Raw genomic sequence first — 21,126 nt, 5'->3', positions numbered from 1 at the left:
CACTAGTGTAAAATTGCATACATTGTTTACTAATCATCAGTTTTTAGATTGGTTTTTAATAATTTAAAGGAAAAAAAAAAGAGATATGAAAACCCAATCAACATATTTTTCTAGACTTGGCTATCTATCATGGGACCATCATCTTGAGCTGCTAATTACAAATATCTAATGAGACACCCCTTTGTAAAATAGTTGTAACAAAGACAAAAATAACAACATGATGTATTTTTATGTTCTACTGGGAAAGCTAAGAAGCTGGGAAAAAATTCGGCTTCTAACCTATAATTGTCTTCTCATCACTCTGAACTTGAAAATCCAAGAGTTGCTGTCGCAGAGATTGATATTCTTTCTCTCTGGCAATATGCTGAGTTTCTAGAGTTCTAACTTGGGTGGAGGCTATCTCAGCCATTTCCTAGTGTCATAATAGAATGTATTCACAAGTTTAGGAATTGGCAAAGTCTAACCTTTCAAATTTGTATAATGAAATTGGCTTAATTAGAATTTCATAAAAATCTAAATCCTGTTGATTGTTCTCTTATTATACATTCAAGCAGTAGAAAAACATCATTGAACCAAGATGCCACTAGATTAACAAAATATAGGCTGCCACCATGTCAACAAAAAAAAACAACAAAAAGAAGTGCTATCTACTTTACAAGTTGTATGTGACTAGATTTTATACTTGTTTGGACACTAATGTTGCTTTGAAAATGAAGTGTGGTTGAATATGAAAGTATTAGGAAAAGTGTATAAATATAGTGGAGAATGAAATTTCAATCTTTTTTTTGTTAATATCTGCCTTGAAAATTTGTTTGGTCAATATATGCTTAGTCATAGTCACTTCTGTTAATTTAGAGTTAGGTTTACAGAGGTTTAAGGAAATCATTTAGAAAGCACATTAGAAAGTTAATGAATTATATGTACCAAAAAAAAACAACAAAAAACAAAATAAGAATTTTTGTTGTGACAGGTTGTAATTATTTGAGATACCTTCAATTTAGAGATTTCTTGTTTCAGGGTTAGCTCTGTTTCTTCTAGCACAGAAATTCTTTTTCTGTCTGCATCACTGATACTTTTTGTTACAGAGTCTTAGAGAAGAAAAACATATTATGCAAAAACAAAACAAAACAAAAACTTTAAAAAAAATTCTAACAAAATAAAAAATGAGAGCAATTTTTATTTTTCATTGTCATATTTATATTGATAACTAACTAGTTTTCTAATATCCAGTATTGCGTTTTAGTTTTTAGCATTTTAGTTTTTATATTTTATAGTTAAACAACTCACTGCTTAATTCATCTCTCATATCTCGTTCAATCTTTTGCATTTCAAGATTCATCTTGGTTACCTGTTGAATTGTGATGTGAAAATCATGAGTTCTGTTTTTGAAATGCAACTATTTTAAAGAAACATATCTATATGTGTCAGTTTCATACACTGTGTCACAGTAGGTTTTTAGTGCTGGTATTAAGGTAGGAAAGAGTTGCATCCTATTAGTGAGCATTCCCAAATTTCAATGGATAGCAGTATGCAGGGGATATGGAATGAATACTGATCAAGTCTGATTTTAAAGTAACTGAGAGATAACAAAACTATGTTTAACAATTAGTTCAAATCTGTAAGAAGTAACTTAAAAATTGGAAATGACTTGTTTGAATAATAATTTGAGAGCAAGGAATTTGTTTTATTTATTGTACAATTGGCTTTATTAGAGATTTTACTATGAGATTTTTCAAAGATAAGATAGGAGATATATGATTTTATGTTGACTTTACTATATAATATTTACGCTATCTTCTTTTCAAAAGGACTGGGTTTTATTTTTATATAATTTGCTGTAACCAAATCATAAATCTGTAAGAGTGAAATGGGAGCAAGGAAAGTATTCTGACAGTAAATAATAGACTTATGGCCTAAAGAAAACATTGACAGTTACCTCAGCAAATTTCTCCTCCAACTCTTTATTCCTGCTCTCCATCTCATGCAGGATCTGATGCTGCTGCTGGTACATGTGTGAGGCGTGCTCAGCTCTCTGACGTTCATTTAACTCCTTCATCTCAAGCATTGTGATCTTCTTGGAGATGGAGATAATGTCACCGTCTGTCACACTCACTTCAGAACCAGAGGCTACACCTACATACATAGCACAACAACTTTAGGCAATGTAGAACAGAAAGAACAATGAAATTTGAAATTCTTGAAGTAATGGAAAGAAACTCATAAAAATTTGTTGAACTATTGAATTCACTTCATTCGCTGATGCTGGCATTTCTATTATACACAGAGAAGAAAAAAGGATTATATCCAGGAGAAGAAAGAAACAAGATAGGTGGATGTTAATTTATTAATAAAATAATAATACAGGAACTACTGGTTCTAGGAAATAAAATCAGATCATGTTTCAATCAAAGATCTAAGATAGAGCTGTGGTATTTAAAATACCAAGTGCCACATAAAAGATTAAATAATGGAAATAGGAATAGACATTCTTATTTTACAGTTTTAACTCTTCCTCTCCGTAATAATTTTCCTCATTCCGATAGAATGATTCATTTTGCTCATTTGTATTTCACTATCCTGTTCATATTAAATTTCAATAACATTTTTTGTTTGTAATCAGAAAATGTTATATTAATTTGGTATCGAATTACAGGGGAATGCATGCTCTTTTTACATAACACAAATTAAAGTTTATAAGTCCAAAAATCAATTTAAATTAATGGGGTCAAATCAACGCTGGCATCGTCAATTAGGAGAGAAAGAGTTAAAGAGCAGCAGCAGAGGATTGAGATGTTGAAAAGTGATCAAAAAGTCTGCAGGACAATGGAATGAGATTGAAAGCAATGAGCTTATCATCACACACACAAAAAGGTAACTAATGAAATATTTTGTTGCTTCAACAACTCTTTGTTCAAGTCAGCACTAAGTTAGAAGTTATACCTCTTCTGTGGAGTTCTTCCATGGCTGCTTCTAATGCATGAAGTTTCTCCTTTTCCATCTCTAAAGTTTTCTTCAAGACTTCATTATCTGCAGTTAGCTGTTTGATTTCTCCCTTGAGATAGAAAACAATAGTTTGGTTAGGACAATCCCATTTATTCAAATAGGAATCTAATTCTTTCAAATTCAGTGAACAATTATTAGATATTTAGAGGACAGATTAACCAGTAACAAAGTTCTAAATATAAAAAAAAACTTCATATAAAGGGATTTTATTGTAAAAAAGGAACACTTTCTGAGATAATTGGGATATAAAGCTGGAAAATGGAGCATTAGTTTAAAAAAAAAGAATTTACTAATAATTTATAAGGTTATTTGGTTTCACTTTATGTCAATCTGATTATTTCCTAATAAGTTATGAGACTGTCTAAATTAATTATTGCTCATTTATATTGCTTTCTAGAAATATAATTTGTCTCCAAAAGGCTGAAGTGTTCCTGATATTTTAATGACCTGAATGATTAATATCACAGGCAAGTAATTAAATAGCTTTAAGGTTTCCACTAACTTCCAGTCCCTCCAAAGCCTCTGCTTTTGAGACAAGTGTGTTGCCTTTCTCCAGCATGTCTCTGTACTTCTCAGTCAGGTTGTGGTACTGTTTGTTGACCTTCTCAAGGTCAGCTGAGGGCACAGAGTCCTCCAGTGCCTTTTGTAGGGCAGCAATCTTGAAGGCAGCCATATCCTGAGTAGAGTTGATAATAATAACTTGAATATTTTTTTTTTCAAATTATGCCATTAAAAAGCAAGTAATTTAATTAAACTATTCTCTCTGTGGAATATTAAAATGAACAAAATGAAACATATTTACTTTATATCTCTGAAGGTAACCAATTCTTTCAGACACAGCTGCTTCCATTTGACCCATTTCATTGCGTTGACGTTCCACTTCCTATCAGTAAAACAAAATATTAAAATATGTTTGTTATTGTTAAGGATATTTTTCTAAACTTAAGAAAAAAAATTTACCTAAAATTTTGAAATAAAGAGTTAACACAGAAGAAGGAGAAATCAAAGGTGTTATTCTTATGCCAGGTCAAGTTCAAGAGAGTGAGAGCCATGCAATATAATTTAGATTTTCAAGTTGTTATACATTTCTAAATTTTCACAAACTTTTTTAAAACCACTGACTGCCTTTTAATGAAGGCACAGTGAGATAATGTAACACTGATCTCATCAGTAAGTAAGTTGTATTTTTTTCTGTGCATTATATATGACCAAATTATTACAACGCAGACTGAAATATTTATTTCTTGGTGCACTTCACTTGTCCTGTAGTCTTTAAGGCACCACTAGTTTTACCTTGGCCAGATCCCTTTATTATCACCTGATTACTGAGACCTTGAGGCCTCTGCTAGTTTGAGACCCATTCAAAACCATATAAGTTAGAAGGAAAATTTAGACTAATGGGAAATTAGAACATGAGATTTTGATTTAAATGTACATGCTACAATGTGTTTGAGAAATGTTTCACATTCTTGCCTCAATAAATAATCATGAATGTGACTCACCCTTCGCAACTGTGTTTCTATTTCTTCCATGATGGCATGCCTTCTAGTTAGAGCTTTCTCATTGACTCTCAGGACAGTGATCCTACGAGTCATCTCAGATAATCTTCTCCTGACTTCGACATCATCTGTGCTGAGAGTATCAACTAAACGCTAAAAAAAGAAGTAAGGAAATTTTCAACACAATTTTTTTATGTTTAAAATTTGTACTAACAATTTTGTTTAAATTAGATTGAGATTTTCAGTGTAAGCAAAGTGAGAACAGTGTAATTAAAATATTTTCTTTTTAAAAACATACATCAAATTCTTGAATGCGGACTAAATCTTCTTCTCTTTGACCCTGAAGTTCTTTCAATTGCTTAGAATATTTCTCCATATCTTCTTGCCAGACCTACAAAATATTAATTTGAACTTAGAACAGGATGAAATTAAAATGAAGTTATCTTAAGAATATATAGTTGAATAGATTATTTCAAAATAATCCTATAAGATAGAGAATCAATAAATCTTGTTTCCAAATTATTGTCTTAATCTTTGAAGTGATCAGAAATGTATAAAAATGTCACTTTGAACTCTTTTGGTTTAAAAAAGTAATTAAAACTTATGTATTATGTCATTCAATAATTTAAATTTAAATTAATTATTGATTTATTAAATTTAATTAATTAATTAATTAAATTTAATTAAAATGCATACACATTTTAGATACTAACAGTAACTTACAGATTTTTCTTTCAAATATTCCTGGTATAACATTCCTTGTTGGTGTCGAAGAACTGCATACTTTCTTTTGTAATTCTCAAAGGCAGCTTCTGTTTTCTTCATTACACCTTCTCTCTGAGACAGCTCCTAATAAAAAAAATTATCAGACTTGAAAAAAATTCTATTGAAAAACAAATCCATTATGCAGACATTGCATTCCTGACACTAAGTCTATTAAGTCATCAGTAATGGTATGTATAAAAAGATTGTCTTAAACATCAGTTAAGTTTATGTTAGTTAAGTTCAAGTTTAATGATATTACCTGAAGGGTTATGATTAGATGCTCATTAAGGTGAGCAATCACTTCTGAGCTCGACGGGGCCATACCTTCAGGGAGTTTCATAAACTGAAACATCCCTGGACCAGCTCCAGCCTCACTGAACATGAAGTGATCTTTTTCTAATTTTTCAATCTGTTAAAATGAATCAAATTAACATTTTATAAATCCAATCAACATCTTGATATATTTAGAAATAGTTTTGTGAAGGATATAAATATAGGATGAATAGGTTAATAGTTTTAGAAATGGAATGCAAATTTATAAAAAATAAAACAAAAATAAAACAAGAGGTATGCAAAAGAATCATTTACTAGAATTCTGACTCTCATTTGGTCCTAGGGCTAGCGTTGTGAGTTGTTTGCAGTCACCTAGCAAGTTCAAAATGTATTCTTTACATTTATTTTTATTTCATCTGCTGCATGTTTTTAAAAACATAATGCACATGTACAAGTATTTACATACCTTTATGAGCTGAGAATTGGAAACGTGGGAAATCTTAAGTCAATGTCTTCAGAACTAAATTTATCTTATCTGATAAAGAAATTATTTATAGTGTCTAATAAAGTACTTTGACTACGATACCTTCTCAAAAGCTTTATCTCTCTCCAAGGATGTTTTAGTGACCTCCACCCTGATCTCACGCAAAGTATTTCTCAGTTCCTCATTACGTCCCTTTAATATATCCATCTGTTCTTTTAAAAAGTAAGTAGTGTCATAGTTGCCCAGCACTTTCTTGGCTTCTATAGCCTGAAGAGTTCAGTATAAATTAATTACCATTTAACAAGAGCAACAATAATACTAATGATGATAATAATAATTTTATTTTTACAGTGTTATTAGCAGGCATGATGTTCCAGTAGTCTCAAGGTAATTTAGAGAAAAAAAAAACAAGCTAAAATGGCAAATTAAACTTTGAAAAAGTAAGTCTTAATGTTCTTAAATATAGTGAAGCATGTGATGTCTCTGAGCTTTATTGGAAATCAATGTACCAAAAGGGCCCTTGGGTCATAGATTTGTAGCACATCTAGTGTGGAACTTCTAAAAAGATTGTCTATTCAAGACATGATATTTAATGTTTAAAACATTTGAAATACATCTGGTGCCAATATCAATGTTTCTCTCAATAAACTTTGATTAGTGTTATTGCAGTAAATCAATACTAAACCTTGGTGAGACATTGAACCCAATGAGCAATACATTAACTCTATATATGCTATATAATATATCAACATATCATCATCACTGCACTTAACCCAATAAAACACTTTCATTGTGAGCAGATATTTTAGAACTGAGTTGGAACAAATTATTTATACTTACAGCCAACATTCTTTCAATAGCTGGGAACTGCATGACTGGAGCTGAACTATCAACATCACCTTTACATGAGACGAAACCAAAAATTGTATACAAAGCAGAAAAAATGAAGTGATTAATAATTTTTAAAAAGTTTCTCTAGTGATATGCTGTTCCTAAAAATTCTAAAAGTCAATAAAATTAATGTAGATAAATATACAGGTTGATTCTAATTGCATGACTTCAGCTGAATTCAATACTAGTTATACCTTGAACTATCTTGCTTAAAATTAAAAGAAAATAATAGTGAAACTGTGTTGAGAAATCAACTTTATATGTAGCAGCATTGTCTTACAACTGCTAAGTGGTGTGAGTTTTCTTTTTTAGTCATAGATTTGAAAAGGACACTAGCTAGTAGGGTAGTGAAATGATGATGATGTGCATTACACAATACAAGATTGAACTAAATACAGATTTGAGTTCAACATCTTATTTTTCCTCATCACACACTGAATGTGTACACATATGATGTGTATAGATAAAAAAAAAGTTAAACAGCTATTCCTACCTTGACTTTCTGTTGCTCCCTTCTGCAGAGCCTGCATGACCTCTTTAAACCCTGCTTCCAGATTTTCATTGTCTTTGTTCAACTGTTGGTTCTGAGCTCTCAGCTCTGCCACTTGGACCTCCAGCTTGTGAAGCTCAGCAACATTTTCTTTGTAATCTTTGTCCCATTCTTTACCCTAAGTATAAAACACCAAACACATTTCATTGCTTTTTTGTAAACTACATAAAATCATGGGAGTTCATTGAAAAAATATTTTAAAACATTTCATATTTAATTAACATAGAGAATGGCAAGAGAAAAGGGAAATCACCAGCTACTATGGTAATAAGAAGGGAAAAAAATGCTAGTGATGTCATGCGCTTTAGAATGAATGCAAGTGAGTAGAAAAAGAAAAGAATTTTTCATTGCAAGATAAATGTATATATATAAATGCAAAAATACAACTGACTGATTCATTGACTGATCTATCAAGAGAGTCTCTAAAACTACCTAATGGAATTGCATAAAATTTCATACACAGGTTCCTTTTACTTCTTAGGTGCTTGCTAAGAAACAGTTTTAATAGATTTGTATCTACTATTGGCTCGGCTTGGTAAACACTATAAAGAAGGATGCAATTTAGTAAAAAAAAATTAAGAGATTTGGTTTGTTTAATTAATCAAAATAGTTTAGGCCTAATTAAATAATTCTGTGATTCTAAATTATGATATGGGTTTGCAAACTTATTCATTTGGATTTATTGTTGAAAATGGCTATTCCTGGATTGTTCTGTGTTTATTCATTTTGAAGTCAAATTAATTTAAATGAGAACTTGGAACTACTGAATTTTATTATTACAAGTAAGAACATATTTAACGGTACAAAAATACACTAATTATGACAACAGTTTAACTATGGAAAATAAATGTATTGTTGAAATTATATAAAAAAATGGAAGGTTTGAAGCAGTTGTATGTTTAAATCTGTCATCCTGCTCTTTAGTCATTCATAGTAGTACAATAATGCAAAAACAATAAATATGGGCAGCAAAAATCACACATCGTTATGTTATCACCAAAGAAATAAAGAGGCTTACAGCAAAAATGTTGTTGCTTAAGGCAAAACTATTGACATCCAAATCTAAGAAAATTATAAAATAAAGTTAGTATCTCATATGTCTATAAGTGTTGGATGGACCTCATTATATCTGCTAGCAATGATTTTGAAATGGTAAAAGTACTTGTCACAGGATGGAGAAATCTCCTCACAAAAATGAACAATAAATTCAACGCTTTCTAATTTAAACATACATTCAAATATTTATAAGTTTTGATTCGTAAAATATTGAGCTTGAAACATAGATGTCACTGACCCTTATCATACTCTCTTCTTTCTGCACTTGTTGTCTAATGATAACTGCTGCTGACTGCTGCTCGTCTTGAACTTGCCTTTTAGCTTTGAGAGTTTCTGTGTAGTCCTGCACAGCCAACATATCCTCTGCAGTGAGACCAAGAGCCACAGCCCTGTTCAACAGTCACAGAATCAAATTCATCATAACGTCAAGAGTAATATTTCATCCAAATCTTTGTTTTTTCATTATTATTATCTTAAAACATCAATTTAAATATTCTGTATTAATCTTGTTCCAACCATTATCTTTTACTGATTCACAGACAAAATTCAATTTGCATTTAAGTACAAATAAAAATAAACGAAATAAAATAATTGAGCGCTCAAATTTTAGTACTATATCTATTCCTTATATATACATACATAATACAATTAATTTACATTTTCTTAAGTAGCAGAACTTCATTAAACAAAAACAAAAACTGTAAAGAAATAACCGATACAACAAATGAACAAATTTTCATAGAAAATAAAAAAATAAAATATTTCTTTGATCTCACTGATTTTCAGCTTCAAATCTGAAACTAACACAATAACTCAAAGTAGAATAGCAAGTTATGGATGTTAACATGCTCACATTTGGACTTTCATTTCCAGATTAAAAATTACAAATCTTACTTGTAAAAAAAACCTTTCAAAAGAATGAGTTACCTCTGACCAAGCTGTTGAGCTAGTTTTCGAATCTTCTTTTTATCTGCTACTCTTTCTTCTTCTAACATTTCAATCTGTGTGAGACAATGATATCAAAGTTGTTTCTCAATCCTCATTTACCAGCATACCATACTTTTTATCAGAAATAGCTGTTTATTAAGCTCCTACCCCTCCCCTTTTCCCCTTACTGAGATCTCAATTGTTTTAATTTTCTAGTTTTATCAATCCTAAGAATGAAGACACAATCCTTAATTTATTATATAACATGTTTTGATTAATCAGATTCTACAGTGATTCTGAACTCAAAACCTTGAAAGACATACAATTAACATGCATTGGTAAATATTACATTAACTCTTTCTTTCCGTTATTATTTGTCCATGTTTAGAAGAAATTCTACATTTTGCTCATTACTATCTCACTTACTATCTCCCTACCCTGTTATGATTAAGCTTCAATTGCTTTGTTGTTTGTTTTAAGAAAATGTTGTATTTGGTATAGAATTAAAAGAAAATGCATGCTCTTTTTATATAATACAAAGTCAAGTTTATAATATTAAACATTAATTTAATTGAATGAGGTCAAATCAATCATGGTATCGTTGATTAGGAGAGAAAGAGTTAATAGCTTGATGGTGTTTAACAGTATTGAGAACACATCCATATCAAAATAAAAGGTTCTAAAGAGACCAACCTCTCTCTGGAGAGTAAAGTTCAAGGCTTTCATTTCCTCCTGCCTGATTGCTTTGTTCTTTCTAAACTCTGTCAAGTCCATTGGAGCCTTGGGGTCCATGCCAAGTTTGTATCGGAGTTCTTCATTCTCATCCAGCAGTTCATTGATCTTCAGTTCAGCTTTGTTGATGTACTGAGTTAGCTCTTCAATCTCTCTGGCAAGTCAAATGAAGAAAGGACAATGAATACAAGTCAAATAGAAAATCAGCTTGAAAGTGTATGGAAGAAAAGACAAACAAATTATAACAGAAACAAGAGCCAAGTTCATTTGTTAACAGAAACAAGAGCCAAGTTCATTAGTTTACAGAAACAAGAGCCAAGTTCATTAGTTAACAGAAACAAGAGCCAAGTTCATTTGTTAACAGAAACAAGAGCCAAGTTCATTTGTTAACAGAAACAAGAGCCAAGTTCATTAGTTAACAGAAACAAGAGCCAAGTTCATTAGTTAACAGAAACAAGAGCCAAGTTCATTTGTTAACAGAAACAAGAGCCAAGTTCATTTGTTAACAGAAACAAGAGCCAAGTTCATTAGTTAACAGAAACAAAAAAATCATTTGGAATAGAAGCGATTGTAAAAAATGGCGATTTGCAATGAATCTTACAGCTAAATTGAATACATTGAAATAATAATATTTTTGTTACTAACGTTTTGTAACGCATTATGTAGTTCTGTCATTTTTAAGAATATTCAGTAGAAGTGTAAAAACAATACAGTGCTGAAGTTAAACAAAAAAACTTCTTTTAACCACATAACACACCTTTCTCTGATTTTGACTTGATTTTTTCCTTCTTTAATTTCATTCACAGCCTCTGCTAAACCATACTCTCCCTGGGCAAGAAAAAAAAATGAGTGTAAAATTATCTAGCAGAATGAGCGAAAGCATAGGAAAAAAACCTAACTTTTAGAGTTATCATGAAGTATTTATCATCTAAAAATATATTTGCGTAGAACTTACAGCCTCATACTGTCTCATTCTCTCTAACAGCTCACTCAGTTCTTTGTCTTTTACTCTGCAGTCTTGGTCAGCCTGTAAAATACATTGAATAACATTCATAATTAATAAAGATTAATTACAAGAGACTTTAATTCTATTGCTGTAAGTATAATCAATCAATACTTTTAAGTTCCAGCAATCAGGCAGAAAAAAAACAACCTTTTTATTCTCTGCTTCTGCCTGTTGGAGTCGCTCTCGTAAGAGTTTGTTTTCATTTTGGAACTCTCTGACTTTTGTTTGCATTCTGTCCCCTTGAGATGAGCCAGCTGGTGAGAAAAACAAAGTTCACTCATTCATTAAAGAGCTGAGGTTTGATAACAACAGGTTATTTTCTCACAAGACTAATTAACAATTTTGGCATAAAGAACTACTTAACTCATGAACAAAATAAAGTATTATAGATACAAAAAATGAAATAAATATAATGATAATAATAATAATCTTTATTATCCATTAGGAAATGTGTTTTACCATTTGTGCATTACACCAAAGAAAACATTATAACTACAGAAAACCAAAATAGACATTTACACCAGATACACTCAGGATTTACATGTGAAATGTTTATATCAGATAGTTGAATTGTATTTAATGATTTGATTGCCAGTGGAACATAAGAGTTTTTGTGACTGTTTGTCTTTGTTATCAATGTCTTGTATCTCCTTTGTGATGGCAAAATTATACAATATTATATGAATAATATAAAAACAGTTTTAGACACAGATAAAGAAGCAGAAAAGACCACAGACATGATCAATGTCAATACTGCAGCTGTTCTACATAAGATTTTTACTTCCTGTAAACTAAAATCTGTTAGTATTAAGTTGAACCATGTTTGCATTGTGTAAGAGACTTTGAAGAAGGATGAATATATTCCATGCCTAAACATGATGCCAAGGATCCCAAAAGTACTTAAAGTAAACAATAAACAAATTGGAGACATAGTACTGAATTCTCAGACAATAGACCAAGTAGAAAATTTTATATACCTTGGGAGTGTAGTCAGTATATCAGGTGGAACAGATGAAGACATTAAACGCCATATAAATCTAGCGCGTCAGACATTTACACAGCTAAAACCAACCTGGGAATCTCACATCTCAAACAAGACTAAACTAAGAATCTTTAACTCTAATGTCAAGGCTGTCCTATGGTATGGTTCTGAAACATGGAGAACAACTGAAGCCACAACAAAAAAAATACAGACCTTCATCAACAGATGCCTGAGAAATATCCTAAAAATACACTGGTATGACAAAGTAGAAAACACCAAACTGTGGGAGATGAGTGGACAGAAAAATATAGAAGTGCTGATCTTAGAGAGGAAGTGGAGATGGATTGGTCATACCGTTAGAAAAGATACCAGCAACAAAGCTAGGCAGGCCTTAGAGTGGAACCCCTAGGGAACAAGACACAGAGGAAGACCAAAAAGAACATGGCGATGCAGTGTACTTGAAGAAGCAGAGAAGACCGGGAAGAGCTGGGAAACCATAAAAACACTAGCAAGAGACAGTGGAGAGTGGCGTGTTTTTGTCGAGGCCCTATGTTCCATGAGGAACTCAAAGGAGTGATGATGATGAAGGATGATTGTAAAAGGAGGACACAATTAGACCAAAAGGGTAGCAAAACAAGACTCCCGTAGGGCTGCCTGAGTAGGTGCAAGAGGATGTTCATTGCATAGGTCAGGGTTGCTAAGCGAGCCCTTACAATCTTGCAATACGTTTTTGAAAAAATGGTGAGTCCAGCACGGTTATAGAGAGAAAATGTTGGACGTTGTTGCCAGTGTAATCAGTCTTTGGACTCCAGCCCTGTGCGTCTGGAGTTTCCAAGACACTGGAAATAGACACCTACTTGGATCTCCCCCAAACAGAACTCTATTGTTCAGACAGGGTGGAAGAGAGAGCTTTTGTTTGTTCCACTGGCCTAGAGTTTCAAGAGCCTTCTGCTCAACTCTTCCTGACAATGTCAAATAGATGCAGTTGAGCATTCAGTAGAAAAGAAATATGAAATGCAGATATAAAGAGAAAATACAAAATGCTATGATTAATGTGACATGCAGAAAACTTCACCATGGGAATTACTTTCATATTTTAAATTTTATGACTAATGGACTCAGGTGTCTTAAATCTATTGAAATTCTTGCCAGACAATGAAGAAAAACCCTGGTTTTTGTACAACCAACTACTCTCACACTCTGTCAACATATTTAATGCAGTAAAGAAGCACAGCCAATGCTTATGCATTTTTTTTCTCTTTTAATTTACTCTCTAAACATGATACATAAATGTGCAAATATAAAAAAAAGAATCTTTTAGGTTTTTATGATTCACAAACCTTTATGCAATTCATTGTTTAAGTCTTCAATCAATGCAGCATTCTTCTCCATCTCAATGGTGTATTGGTCCACTTTCTCTGTCAGCTCAGCTATTTGCTTATCTTTATCTTTCAATACCTTATTATTCAAAACAATAATGTTAAAAAGTGTTGGCGTAATAAGCAATAATATTCAATAATAATAAATCATCTTATAATAAAATAACTCCAATTGAAGTCTCATTTTCTAGGCTTCACTCAACAAGATTCATCTAACATTAAACAGTCTCATGTCTCACAGGACATTGTTTAAGTATGATGGACACACAATGGACATGACATTCTGACATGCAGAACATACACAGAAAATAAACAACTTGGCTGCACTAAAAATCAATTAAAAAAAGAAATCTCCAGAACTAAAACTGAAGTTTAGTGCAAGTCAAGATTTTACTTTCAACCAAAATTTACTCTTGTTTTTTTAATTATAAATTTCATTTTGTTAAGGAGACTGTTGAGTCAATTTTGTCAATAGTTGCTTTTAATACCAAGACATACTAGACTCATACAGTTCTAATGTGTGTTCATTGTTACCTCACTAAGCGCAGAGACGGAAGCTTTATCTGAGTCCATGTTCGCAGCTATCAGCTGACTTTTCAACTTGAAAATCTCATCTTGCAGGTTGACCATTTGAATATCTTTCTCTTGCATTATTTCCTAAAAACAATAAAATACTGATTTGTACAAAGAAATTTATGTTTATTTAGAAAAAGAGGGAAGAAAATAAAGCTGAATTAAGCTTTAAACAGATTTTTAGATGTTTTTGTTTTGTTTATTTTTAAAAGACTTTTTTATTTAAATTAATGTCTTGCACTAACCTGCCATTCATCTACTTTTTGATTCACTGCCACCATAATTGCATCATCAGCTTCACCTTTAGAACGAACTTGTTCTGAGAGATCTTGAACTTGGTTCTTAAGGAGTTCATTTTCTTCCCGCAGAGCATCTGTCACAGCATCACTTTGTTGTAGAACATTCTAGCAATGAAATACATGCCAAATAAATCTTTACAAACAATCCTTGCATTTCACTTACTTAATGTTATTATTGAAGGTCTGAATTCGGTCATAATATTTTATCATAAGTAATGTTTGAATATCTAACAAGCAAAAAATAAAAAATAATAAAAAAACAAAGTTTATATAAGGGAAAGAACTGCACATTATATATCAATATTCTGGATTTTTAAAAATTGATTCATGTATTATCTTCAACAATAAATAATCTTGCAATGTTTCAACTTGATCTAAGAATGGGAAGTGGGAGAATTAATGTGTACAATATTTGTATTAGTCAGAATGAGTTGATATAAGCTTTAAAATATATAATATCATAGGATTGGCTAGGTCACAATTAAATAATAAATAATTTTTATACAGTAGGGTGGTGAATTTGTGGATACTTTTCTAGGCATGTATAATGTTATGAGGCTGTATCATCAATATTGATGTGTTCTATCAAAATTTTCTATTAACTATTCTATTAGGTTATTTCTGACTCAGTTTTAGTCTCATCCTAAAATTCTCAAAGAAAATTTTTTTTTTTCTCTCTCACTTTTAGCTTAAGATAGTCTTCTGAAGTCCTGTCCATCTGTGTGATGGCTTCTTCCAAATTTCTTTGAAGGTCCTCACATCTTTTCTGAAGCAAGTCATTGGCATCTGTCATGTTCTGTCATAATAAAAACATAGAACACATTAAAATACAATTTAGATTATTAAATGTAATATATAAGATAAGATGAGATAACTTTTATTGATCCAATCAAATGGAAATTCAGTTTGACTACAATTGACAACCTCAGCGTAACTGCTGTACAATAACAATATAGATGCACAACATAGATGCACATACGAATGACATTCACACATGAAAAACACATACACACTCATAACCAGCACTTTATAAATAGTACTTCTTGATGACGACAGAATGTTAATTTTTAATGTTGGTCATCCGGGGTCTATTATTACTGAATGTTTTAATTTTCTTCTTTGGTACAATCATGTTTTCACAGAACTGGATGTACAAATTAACAGTTGTGGTAAGTTCATCTGTCTGGGCGGTCCTAATCTGTTAGCTCCAGACAACTTTGTAGCTGTAAAACAGCGTCATCAGACCATGACTGGATGGACTGTACTTTGGGTATTGTTGTTTTAAAAACCGGTTTGTACGTGGGTGTAAGATGGATCATTGTGTGGTTCGGCTCTCCGGACCATTCTGTAGTCTCTAATATTTATGTAATAAATCAGAAGGTCAATATTATATCCTACATACAGAACATTATGAAGCATTCAAATTGTAGAATATTTATGTAATAAATCAGAAGGTCAATATTATATCCTACATACAGAACATTATGAAGCATTCAAATTGTAGAATATTTATGTAATAAATCAGAAGGTCAATATTATATCCTACATACAGAACATTATGAAGCATTCAAATTGTAGAATCTGTACTAATTTTTTAACATACAGAATTACATTTTTTGTTTGACAACTTTTTATTAGAAGATTGGTTAAAGCTTATGCCTAATTATTGTAATTTACAAATACATTTCTATTTAAAAGTAATTTTACTCTATTTAGAAAATGTCTAAGAAATTAATAATATGTTTAGAAGTTTTTGGAAGTAACATTATCTCCAAGTTTTAAAACAAAGGTGCCAGTGACTATGTTGTCAATTTAGCTGGGTTGATAATTTATGTACGTTTAGTGGGAATCATTCATTACCTGTAACTCTTCCATTGTTTCTGCCAACTCTCTGTTCTTCTTGGCCAGTTTTTCTTTGAACTCAGCATCTTCCCCTCTTCTGGAAACAATGTTGTCTCTTTGAGATTGCATCTGCATCTTGTAGTCACTAATGTCTTGCCTCATCTGATCATTCTAAAAGTATTCAGAAGTCAAAGTTCATAAGTCTTCTGTATCTCAAAAAACAACACCAACACTATAAATGATAAAAACTATTTATACTCAATAAATAATAGATATTAACCATTGCTGAAATAAATGTTGAGTTGAGACTAACATATAGGATTTAGTAGAATCTTACAAATTCTGAATGAAAAAAACGAATCAAAAGTAAATAGTTACATCTTCTCTTGTCTCCTTTAGTTCTTTTTCCAGTTCATTGATTCTTTCACTATACTGTTACAATGAACAGAGAAATCAAAAGTTTCAACTTTCACAAAATAAAAATTCTAAAAATTGCAATAAATATTGATTTCAAAAAGTAGTAAAAAAAAAAAAAATAGAATAACTGTTTATTGATATGTATTTATGTAATAATAATTTAAAGACTTTTGATAAAAATAAAATATTAATGCATTAACTACATATCTACATAAATATAATTGTTTGTGCTACTGGTATCTAAAACCATTAAGAAAAATATTTTCTTTTCACTGCCTGCTATTGTCATCGGCAAAGGCTTTACTTTGGATCTCAAATGTTAATGTGTGTCCCATAACCTCTCTAGCTGCTCTTTCAGGGGCCATCTGCATTCCTCTATGCCATTAAGTCAAAATGGTATCTGAATTGATCTTTATAGCTCTTCCAGTCATCCCCCATACCATATATAAAGATATTGAACAAATGTCATTAGAACTAAACAAACTCTGAACCAACCTTTTCTGCAGCTCTCTTCTCACTATTCAAATCCCTGTTTAAATCTTTGATCTCCAGTTTTAGCTTGTCATTCATTTCTTCCAAATCCTGAAGCTGGCCTCTGAGATAGCGCGTGTCTTTGGAGCCACCTTCACTAGGGCCATGTTTCTGAACACAAACACACAAAGAGACATAATTTTTTTTTATATCAGGTGGCACAATATGAAAACTATAAGGTTTCTAAAGTGAGCACAAAGTTTTTAACAAACCTTCCATAACTAAAGTTTAAGAAAGATTGTATTGACCAACCTTGATTTCTTCTAACTCTTTTTTAGCTCGTTCAATTTCTTTCTTTAACTCTTGCTCTAAAAAATAAAAGTATATATTGTTCGTTACCATGTCTAATGTATTGAAAAAAAAAGAAAAAAAAAACATTACTACTTTAATGCAGAAGGGAGCTAAGAATGATATTCAGTAAACAGAAAATACAAAATAAAATGACATTTTAAATAATAAACCTAATTCAAAGTAAAAAGCCTTAAGTAACTACAATTAACAAAATCAAGATCAAGCGATGAACACAAGAAATTAGTTTTTAATTTCTATTCTCCAAAAAATTCTTTTAGATACTCATGCTCAAATCATGGATTGTATTTAGTAATATGAATTACAAAATAAGAAAACAAGGTTAAATAATTTAGAAATGTTACGCAATAGTATTTTTTTTGTGCTCATTGCATTTTTATTCTAATGCAGTTTTCATTCACTAAATAAATGACAGTGTTCAGTCTTGGCTCAATTTAAGTCTACTAATGTAACATAACTTCTGCTTTGAAAGAAAATTAATGTAACTAGATACCCTGGGGCACATTCTGGACCTTAGGTTAGGAATCAGGACCCAAGGTAGCTCTCTGAAACATGCCACAGTGATCCTAAGAAATGATATGTATACTATAATTGATAGTCTCAACATCTTCAGTGGTTCTCCTCCCCACCCCCCACCATATAAGTTCAACACACACACACCTGCTACACCCATGTGTGCTTGACTTCTGATTTTTTTATGAGTTATCACTTATTTATGAGTTATCCTTATCACTGCAAGACAGTTTGGGGGTTTCAAATAGTACCCCTGTCCTAGACAAAATACCTTACAATGTTGACAAGCCTGTAGCCTCTGATTTTAGAGGGGATAGTAGTTTAGCTGGGATTAGTGTCGAAGCCAAAAGAGCAGGCCATGTGCTGAACTAATTTGTCAAAGGTTATTTGAGATGTGTTCTATTTAGAAGTATTATAATGGTCTAGATGACACTTGACAACTAAAATATCTTTGAATTTTTTCCCAAATTTTGTTTTTAAATTTGATTGCTATTGATTAAGTTTTTGATTTGGTCAACAATCTACTATTTCTTACTCAGTGTATTTCTTGCTTACTAGCTCTTTGCTATTTTAATTCATTAAGATAATGTTTACTGAAAGACATCATTAGATTTTGTTGTACCTTTTTTCATGGCTTTTTTGGCTTCAAGTTCTGCTTCAGTCATGGCATCTTCTAACAATTGATTTCTGTTTACCATCACAGCTTGGCAAACTTCAAATAATTTTTTCAGCTTAACTGTGTCAAAGTCATCCCCAACTTTGCCCTAAAATAAAAACACATGTAAGTTGATATACATCTTTTTTTTTTCTTTTCTATTACATAATTGCATTATAAACAATTTTATTTACTTTGTTTTTATATAATGCACAATAAAACAAAAGAACTAGAGCTAATTATTTAAATATAATTTGTATATATAAGATTAGTTCATTGATATATAAATCTAAATTTAAGCTAAAAGTAGAATAGGACTCCTACATCTTTAAGTGTTCCAAACAGTTCATCAGCTTGCTCTTCTGACAGTGACTTGGCATTTACAGCTTCAATGGTTGGCCAATTTAATGGCGCCATTGCTTCAGGTAATTTCTGACAAATCAACTACCCAGTACAGAAATTCTATAAGAAAAAAAAAGGTGAATGTTTATAATTAAAAGCATCTAAACAAACTCTATGCACATATCAAAACATAATGTTAACATAGTAGGTCATTTAATAAGCCTGACAGCATTGGATAATTTATGGTCTACGATTATTATCCTGCATTACCATTGGAGATTTTCATACTAAATGTTAATCACAGTAATCTCCCCTTTGTTTAAAATTTGATTTTAACAATATCATTTACATTTTTAAGCAATAAAATTCAGTAAGAAATAAAAATAAAATAGGAAGGTAAAAAAAAATTAAGAAAAACATACGAAATGAAAAGAGAAAGATTGTGAGAGATTAGTGTGACGATGTCAGTTGTAACTAGATCTAGACAGTTAGACTCTAGTTATATTGATAATATTTCAATTTCCAAGAAAAATAGATCTAGAAACTAGATTTAGGTCTAGATCTAGATCTATTCATTTTGCAATTATTTTGCTTTTTTATGTAGATCTATCATCTTTACTTTATTTACTCATTATTGTATGTATGAAACTAAAAAAGTATGATTCTAGAATAAGAATAATCTAGACTAGATTCTAGATCTAGTGTAGAACTTCTAGAGAATATAGTCTCTTCTACTTCTAGAGACATTAACATTAGACATTAAGAAAAGATAGATCTAGTAGCATACTCAACTACTAAACTATATAGATCTAGCCTCTAGCAGTCTAAATAAAATAGAAAATTTTCAAGTTACAACACGAATTTTAATAATATTACAGAGCTAAAATAAGATTAGCAAAGACAATAATCTTATCTATTAATGATGAATGAATTTCGTAAGCAAGGGTTTTCAATAAAATTTAGATCTACGTTTTAAGTAATACATTTCACAATAAAACCAATCAGTTCCTTTGTTGTTTACATGTGTTAGATCAGCTCATAAAGTTAAGGTTTATCAAATTGCCTCCATCATTGCTATGTAAGGGATACTAAACCTATCTTTGGACATAAATGAGCTTAGGAACAGAAAGGCATAATCTATATAAATGTGTTTCGACTCAGCCCAAATAATAAACTTTTTTTTTTTTTTCTGAACTGACAAATACACCGTATTTCTGTATTTTTATCTTGATGGTTGTGTCCCATTAGATGTTAAGATATACATAGATCTAGTTCTTAATTTGAATCTAGATCTCTCTAGGTTTAATGCATCGCTTCAACTATTATCAAGCGTATAGTTAGTTTGTTTGTTTTGAACAAATTAATTAAAGCATATAGATTTTAAAACAAAATAATTCGAACTACTTAAAGCTATATATAGCTAATATATGTGGTAAACATAGAAGAAATATCTCTTTTTTTTAAAACTAGATCCTTAAAAAAACAAACAAACAGGAAACCAAACGTTTTGAAACTATAGCACTGATAGTATGAAATCATGGTCATTGCTATTGCTAGATCTATATATAGGCCTAACTACATTACTTTTGTAAGTGTAAATCTTATATTTCAGTTTATTTAGTTTTTAATAATTTACCATTGATAATCAGAAATTCAAGCTTTAAGTTTTTAAAGAGTTGACTGTTAGTTTTTCTATTTGAATGTAGGCCTTTTCAGTCTGGCTATTTTGCCATCGTTTGTATTTTTTAAATTTATATCTTTATTTAATTCTTTCAGAAACGTTACATTTCCAGGATTTAGCAAATATTGCAAGTTCATATTAAACATGTGTGACACCTAATCAAATTAAAAAATCTTTTTCCTTTTTTTTATAGGCCTAAATGTTAAATTGAGATTATGCAGAGAAAAATAAATAAATCCATTAATAAATACAAAATTCACCTAAACGCAAATGAATTCACACGTATTTTATTATGGTTTAAAAAAAAACACGTAAGTTCCACTTACTGGTTAATCTGGTTTATCGCATTATTCTTATCATTAATTTAATTCTAAATAACTCAGTGCCCTTTGTAAGTGAGGGATGTATTTAGGAGAA

General features: G+C 30.9%; 1 protein-coding gene across 2 annotated transcripts in view; it reads right to left on the bottom strand.

The window, feature by feature from the left end:
* Positions 1 to 20,115, bottom strand: part of LOC106076710 (centrosomal protein of 290 kDa-like) — a 37,715-nt gene extending 17,600 nt beyond the window's left edge. The window contains exons 1-31 of one of the 2 annotated variants that reach the window (XM_056032071.1): positions 20,050 to 20,115; positions 19,011 to 19,148; positions 18,654 to 18,795; positions 17,462 to 17,517; positions 17,174 to 17,320; positions 16,640 to 16,693; positions 16,280 to 16,432; positions 15,102 to 15,215; positions 14,366 to 14,524; positions 14,082 to 14,204; positions 13,509 to 13,626; positions 11,334 to 11,440; positions 11,136 to 11,207; positions 10,938 to 11,008; positions 10,142 to 10,334; positions 9,449 to 9,522; positions 8,760 to 8,910; positions 7,409 to 7,583; positions 6,865 to 6,923; positions 6,127 to 6,291; positions 5,527 to 5,676; positions 5,226 to 5,351; positions 4,801 to 4,893; positions 4,506 to 4,655; positions 3,806 to 3,886; positions 3,506 to 3,679; positions 2,941 to 3,052; positions 1,937 to 2,133; positions 1,288 to 1,348; positions 991 to 1,088; positions 280 to 412 (exon numbers count right to left, since the gene is read on the bottom strand). In XM_056032071.1, coding sequence (XP_055888046.1) covers positions 280 to 412; positions 991 to 1,088; positions 1,288 to 1,348; positions 1,937 to 2,133; positions 2,941 to 3,052; positions 3,506 to 3,679; positions 3,806 to 3,886; positions 4,506 to 4,655; positions 4,801 to 4,893; positions 5,226 to 5,351; positions 5,527 to 5,676; positions 6,127 to 6,291; positions 6,865 to 6,923; positions 7,409 to 7,583; positions 8,760 to 8,910; positions 9,449 to 9,522; positions 10,142 to 10,334; positions 10,938 to 11,008; positions 11,136 to 11,207; positions 11,334 to 11,440; positions 13,509 to 13,626; positions 14,082 to 14,204; positions 14,366 to 14,524; positions 15,102 to 15,215; positions 16,280 to 16,432; positions 16,640 to 16,693; positions 17,174 to 17,320; positions 17,462 to 17,517; positions 18,654 to 18,795; positions 19,011 to 19,103 — 3,601 coding nt within the window. In that variant the 5' untranslated portion in view covers positions 19,104 to 19,148; positions 20,050 to 20,115. Of the gene's footprint in view, positions 1 to 279; positions 413 to 990; positions 1,089 to 1,287; positions 1,349 to 1,936; positions 2,134 to 2,940; positions 3,053 to 3,505; positions 3,680 to 3,805; positions 3,887 to 4,505; positions 4,656 to 4,800; positions 4,894 to 5,225; positions 5,352 to 5,526; positions 5,677 to 6,126; positions 6,292 to 6,864; positions 6,924 to 7,408; positions 7,584 to 8,759; positions 8,911 to 9,448; positions 9,523 to 10,141; positions 10,335 to 10,937; positions 11,009 to 11,135; positions 11,208 to 11,333; positions 11,441 to 13,508; positions 13,627 to 14,081; positions 14,205 to 14,365; positions 14,525 to 15,101; positions 15,216 to 16,279; positions 16,433 to 16,639; positions 16,694 to 17,173; positions 17,321 to 17,461; positions 17,518 to 18,653; positions 18,796 to 19,010; positions 19,149 to 20,011 lie in introns of both variants that reach the window. The other variant, XM_056032070.1, reaches the window with a different exon arrangement.
* Positions 20,116 to 21,126: the final 1,011 nt, after the last annotated feature.

This window comes from Biomphalaria glabrata, chromosome 6 (genome assembly GCF_947242115.1).
Source record: "Biomphalaria glabrata chromosome 6, xgBioGlab47.1, whole genome shotgun sequence".
Classification (NCBI taxonomy): domain Eukaryota; kingdom Metazoa; phylum Mollusca; class Gastropoda; family Planorbidae; genus Biomphalaria; species Biomphalaria glabrata.
The sequence above is the reverse complement of the archived record's forward strand: the minus strand, read 5'-3'. Positions and strand labels throughout refer to the sequence as shown.